This window comes from Pelophylax lessonae (assembly GCF_965119305.1).
Source record: "Pelophylax lessonae genome assembly, chromosome: 11".
Taxonomy (NCBI): domain Eukaryota; kingdom Metazoa; phylum Chordata; class Amphibia; order Anura; family Ranidae; genus Pelophylax; species Pelophylax lessonae.
Genome location: NC_138778.1, coordinates 200,768,610 through 200,774,609, shown reverse-complemented (window position 1 = coordinate 200,774,609; position 6,000 = coordinate 200,768,610). Strand labels below are relative to the sequence as shown.

The window sequence follows — 6,000 nt, the reverse complement described above, 5'->3', positions numbered from 1 at the left end:
CATGCCTATACGATCACCTGTGCCATGCCTGTAGCATCACCTGTGCCATGACCTCAAAGTCACGCAAATTTTTTTTACCGCGTTTTTTGCCGCGAAGCAATACCTATTACATTTTTCTTTTTGCGTCCCCCCCAAAAATTTTGTTCACCAGCCGCCACTGGGTGAAAGTCTCCTATGTGTGCACACATTCCCCTTTCTCTATAGTGCCCCCTGGATGATGGGGGTGGGGGGGGCTGGTCATGTGACTGGTGTCCCCAGCAATCCTATAGAGAAGTCTCTGATGGTTGCTCCTAGCAGTGTAATGCTCCCCTGTCATCTCATTATAGGAGACGCTGATTGGTTGCCATGGCTATCAGGAAGCGCTCTTCCTTTTTATTGCCAGGATGAATGATGGAGACTGATACATTGTATACAATGGGAGGCTGCCCGTGACGTCATCGCTTCCATAGACGTGTGTCCTCGGGTGACATGTGACCTTCCTGCTCTTTCGCCCCGCCCTGTTTGGTCTCCGGTGTGATAGGCGGCGGCCTCAGCCAATCACAGCGGAGCTTGCCTGTCGGTACCCTAGCACCAGCCTATGGGGACCGCGAGTGGGCGGAGCGGCGACGGCGGGCGGGCCGTTCCCCGGTCCGGGGCCTCAGTCAGAGAATGGCCGCGGCGACCTGCGGCTCTCCCGGTGTTCCGGGTCCCGGGGAGCTGAGCCAGCGGAGGAAGAGGGGGAGTGACTCCCGGAGGAGGCAGGCGGCGCTCTTCTTCCTCAATAACATCTCCCTGGACGGGAGGCCGATGTGTCCGCCTCAGATATGGGAGAACCCCGAGCCGTCCCCCCGGATACCTCCTACCAACGGGCCCCGCATCGTCCTCTCCACCACCGGACTGCCCGAGACCCCCTCCTCCAACAGGATAGTCCCTTCCCTCAGCCTACCGACCAACGGGCCTGGGGGGGAGAAGAGCAGGTGAGACACACCCCCCCCATATTTACTGTGGATGGATACCCCTCCCCCCCATTTACTGTATATACTCCCTCCCCCATATTTACTGTGTATACCCCCCTCCCCATATACTGTGTATACCCCCTCCCCCATATTTACTGTGTATACCCCCTCCCCCTGTATACTTTATATACCCACCTCCCCATATACTGTATGTACCCCCTCCCCCTATATACTGTATAATATACCCCCTCCCCCCGTATACTTTATATACCCCCCTCCCCCTATATACTGTATAATATACCCCTCCCCCATATACTGTGTATACCCCCTCCCCACGTATACTTTATATACCCACCTCCCCATATACTGTATGTACCCCCTCCCCCTATATACTGTATAATATACCCCCTCCCCCTATATACTGTATAATATACCCCCTCCCTCCTATATACTTTGTATACCCCTCCCCTATATACTGTATATACCCCCTCCCTCCTATATACTTTGTATACCCCTCCCCTATATACTGTATATACCCCCTCCCTCCTATATACTTTGTATACCCCCTCCCCCTATATACTGTATATACCCCCTCCCTCCTATATACTTTGTATACCCCTCCCCTATATACTGTATATACCTCCTCCCCCACTATACACTGTGTATGTATATATATATATACCCCACAAAACTCCCCTATATATGCTTTGTATACCCTCCCCCTTTTATATGCTTTTTGTACCCCTTCCCTTATATAAATATGTATACCCCACTCACTCTCCCCCCTATTTGCTGTATATACCCCACATAACACCCCCTATATACTGTGTATATACCCCTTACTCCCCCTATATATACTGTTTATACTCCCGTTATAGATGCTTTATATACCCCTCCCTCCATGTTTTCTGTAAATACCCTCTCCCCCATATATGCTCCTCCCCTTTATATACTGTATATTACCCCTTCCCTTCTATATGTGCTGCATATACCCCCTCCTCCATATAAATGCTTTATATACCCCCTCCCCTTATATAAATATGTATACTGTGAATAACCCCTTCCCCTATGTATGCTGTATATACTGACCCCTGTATTTACCCCCTCCCCCTGTATATGCTGTATATACCCCATATATATATCTCAACAAAAATGAAAGGAGCACTTTTTAATCTAAGTATAACATCGTCAAAGTCAATTAAGCTTCTGGGATATTGGATATTTGAGAGGGAGGGATTATGTGTGTCCCTAGGGGCGTGATTCTAACTGTGATTGGATGTGGCTTGATGTGTAAGAACAGAGATCAACGGTCCTACATAGCAGAACCGTATGATCACCATTCTTACACAGGGGAGAATGACAGGCGGCTGTGTTTACATTAGCCGCCTGCCTCTCTCCCGGTGTAACGGACGATCACGAGTGCCCGACGGACATTATTATAGGCTTACCTGTAGTTAAAAGTGGAAAAAAGTGGTATACTACCGCTTTAAGAATAGCCATCCACCTTTTTCAAGGGACCAAAAGTAATTGAACAATTGAATCAAGTTGATTGTAACTGTAGTATTTGCATTTGGAATCTATTTCTGTGAAAATACATTGTATTCAAAGGAGTTGTCCATTCAAGTGAAACCGGCCATTGTAAGGCTTCAAAAACTAAATTAATCCATCAGAGAGATAACTGCAACATTAGGAGTGGCCAAATCAACAGTTCGGTACATTCTGAGGAAAGAAGAACACAATGGTGAGCTCAGCAACCTAAAAAGGCCTGGAAGTCGATGGAAGACAACAGTGGTGGATGATCGCAGGATCCTCTCTATGGTAAAGAAAAGCCCATTCACAACATCCAGACAAGTGAAGGAAGCTCTCTGGGAGGTGGGCGTATCATTGTCAAAGTCTACAATCAAGAGAAGACTTCATGAGAGCAAATACAGAGGGTTCACCACAAGGTGCAAACCATTCATTAGCCTGAATAGAAAAGCCAGATTAGACATCTAAAAAAAGTCAGGCTGGTTCTGGAAAAGCATTCTATGGATGGATGGATGAAACTAAGATTAATCTGTACCAGAATGACGGGAAGAAAAAAGTGTGAAGAAGGCTTGGAACAGCTCATGATCCAAAGCACACAACTTCATCTGTAAAACATGGTGGAGGCAGTGTGATGGCATGGACATGTATGGCTTCCAGTGGCACTGGGTCATTGGTGTTTTATTGATGATGTGACAGAAATCGGAAGCAGCCGGATGAATTCTGCAGTGTTTAGAGATATACTGTCAGCCAAGATTCATCCAAATGCAGCAAAGTTGATTGGACGACGCTTCACAGTACAGATGGACAATAATCCAGAACTGCAAAAGCAATCCAGGAGCTTTTGAAGGAAAAGAAGTGGAATATTCTGCAATGGCCAATCACCTGATCTCAACCAAATTGAGCATTTATTTCACTTGCTGAAGGCAGAAAGACCCACAATCAAAGAATAACTGAAGATAGCTGCAGTTAGAGCCTGACAAAGCACCAGAAAGGAGGAAACCCGGTCTTTGGTAATGTCCATGGGTTCCAGACCAGGCAGTCATCGCCAGTAAAGGATTCTCAACAAAATGTTAAAAATGAACATTTTATTTATGATTATATTAATTTGTCCAATTACATTTGAGCCCCTGAAAATGGGGGGACTGTGTACAAAAATGGTTGCAGTTTCCTAAAATTTATACTTTTATGTTGAAACCCTGGAATTAAAGATGAAAGTTTCCACTTCAAATTCATTAGGATTGTCTCACTTTAAGTTTATTCTGGTGGCATACAGAGCCAAAAGTATGGAAACCGTGCCTGTGTCCATATATATGGACCTAACTGTATATTTGTGTGTGGTGTATATACCCCTCTCCCCTATATATACAGTATATTGTATACCCCAATATTGCCTCTCCACCCCCACATATCATACCCATGAGTCTAAAAGAGAGTGGAGAAAATGCAACCCGTGTGTGTGTATATAATGTATCTATCAGGGGAGCAGGTACTATTAGGGTGTACATACAGTATGTAGTGTATGTATATATAATTCATATACAGTTCTAGCACACCTATCCTCTCATATTATCCCCCAGTACTATCCTGAGTCTGACTCTGAGTCGGTCAGTGTGGAGACACCATCTGTATACATTGTACATACAATATGTTCTCATAGTCCTCCCCACCGATATTTACTGTATATAGACCATAAGCTCCATGTCATCACTGGTCTATCTCTCAGCCTGTCATTGAGTCCAGCGAGACCCTATATATTTGTATACACTGTAATACAACCCCAATCGTATTATACCCCCGTATATTGTTCCTTCAAATTATACCCCCGTATATTGTTCCTTCAAATTATACCCCCGTATATTGTTCCTTCAAATTATACCCCCGTATATTGTTCCTTCAAATTATACCCCCGTATATTGTTCCTTCAAATTATACCCCCCGTATATTGTTCCTTCAAATTATACCCCCCGTATATTGTTCCTTCAAATTATACCCCCCGTATATTGTTCCTTCAAATTATACCCCCGTATATTGTTCCTTCAAATTATACCCCCCGTATATTGTTCCTTCAAATTATACCCCCGTATATTGTTCCTTCAAATTATACCCCCCGTATATTGTTCCTTCAAATTATACCCCCCGTATATTGTTCCTTCAAATTATACCCCCCGTATATTGTTCCTTCAAATTATACCCCCCGTATATTGTTCCTTCAAATTATACCCCCGTATATTGTTCCTTCGTATTATACCCCCGTATATTGTTCCTTCGTATTCTACCCCCGTATATTGTTCCTTCGTATTCTACCCCCGTATATTGTTCCTTCGTATTCTACCCCCGTATATTGTTCCTTCGTATTCTACCCCCGTATATTGTTCCTTCGTATTCTACCCCCGTATATTGTTCCTTCGTATTCTACCCCCGTATATTGTTCCTTCGTATTATACCCCCGTATATTGTTCCTTCGTATTCTACCCCCGTATATTGTTCCTTCGTATTCTACCCCCGTATATTGTTCCTTTTATATTATACCCCCGTATATTGTTCCTTCATAATATATCTCTGTATATTCCTTTTTCATAATATACCCTCCTGGACTGTTCCTTCATATTATTCAAGTCCCCCCCACCCTGTAGATTGTTCTTTCATATTACATCTCCTTGCATATTATTATATCCCTCCAGGATTGTTCCTTCATATTATTCAGAACCCCCCCCCCCCCCCTCCACCTGTAGATTGTTCCTTCATATTACAGTGCCTTGAAAAAGTATTCATTCCCCTTGAAATTTTCTACTTTTTGTCATGTTACAGCCAAAAAAGTAAATGTATTTTATTGGGATTTTATGTAATAGACCAACACAAAGTGGTACGTAATTGTGAAGTGGAAGGAAAATGATAAATGGTTTTCAAAGCCTTTTTACAAATAAATATCTGAAAAGTGTGTAGTGCATTTGTATTCAGCCCCCTTTACTCCGATACCCCTAACTAAAATCTAGTGGAACCAATTGCCTTCAGAAGTCACCTTATTAGTAAATAGAGTCCACCTGTGTGTAATTTAATCTCATTATAAATTCAGCTGTTCTGTGCAGCCCTCAAGGGTTTGTTAGAGCACCTTAGTGAACAAACAGCATCATATAGGCCACAGCAGTCAGGTCAGGGATAAAGTATGGAGAAGTTTAAAGCAGGGCTGGGTTATAATTATAAAAAAATATCCCAAGCTTTGAACATCTCACAGAGCCCTGTTCAATCAATCACCCGAAAGAGTATGGAACAACTGCAAACCTACCAACACATGGCCATCCACCTAAACTGACCGGGCAAGGAGAGCATTCATCAGAGAAGCAGCCAAGAGCCCCATGGTAACTCTGGAGGAGCTGCAGAGATCCACAGCTCAGGTGAGAGAATCTGTCCACAGGACAACTATTAGTCATGGACTCCACAAATCTGTCCTTTATGGAAGAGTGGCAAGAAGAAAGCCATAGGAAGTCCCTTTTGCAGTTTATGAGAAGCCATGTGGGGGACACAGCAAACATGTGGAAGA

The 6,000-nt window shown here is 43.9% G+C and overlaps 1 protein-coding gene across 1 annotated transcript in view; it reads left to right on the top strand.

Annotated features, from left to right (window-relative positions):
- The first annotated feature begins 623 nt into the window (after positions 1 to 623).
- CABLES2 (Cdk5 and Abl enzyme substrate 2) overlaps positions 624 to 6,000 on the top strand; it is a 54,643-nt gene continuing 49,266 nt past the window's right edge. Inside the window, exon 1 of the mRNA XM_082271625.1 lies at positions 624 to 956. Coding sequence (XP_082127751.1) covers positions 649 to 956 — 308 coding nt within the window. The 5' untranslated portion in view covers positions 624 to 648. The remainder of the gene's footprint in view (positions 957 to 6,000) is intronic.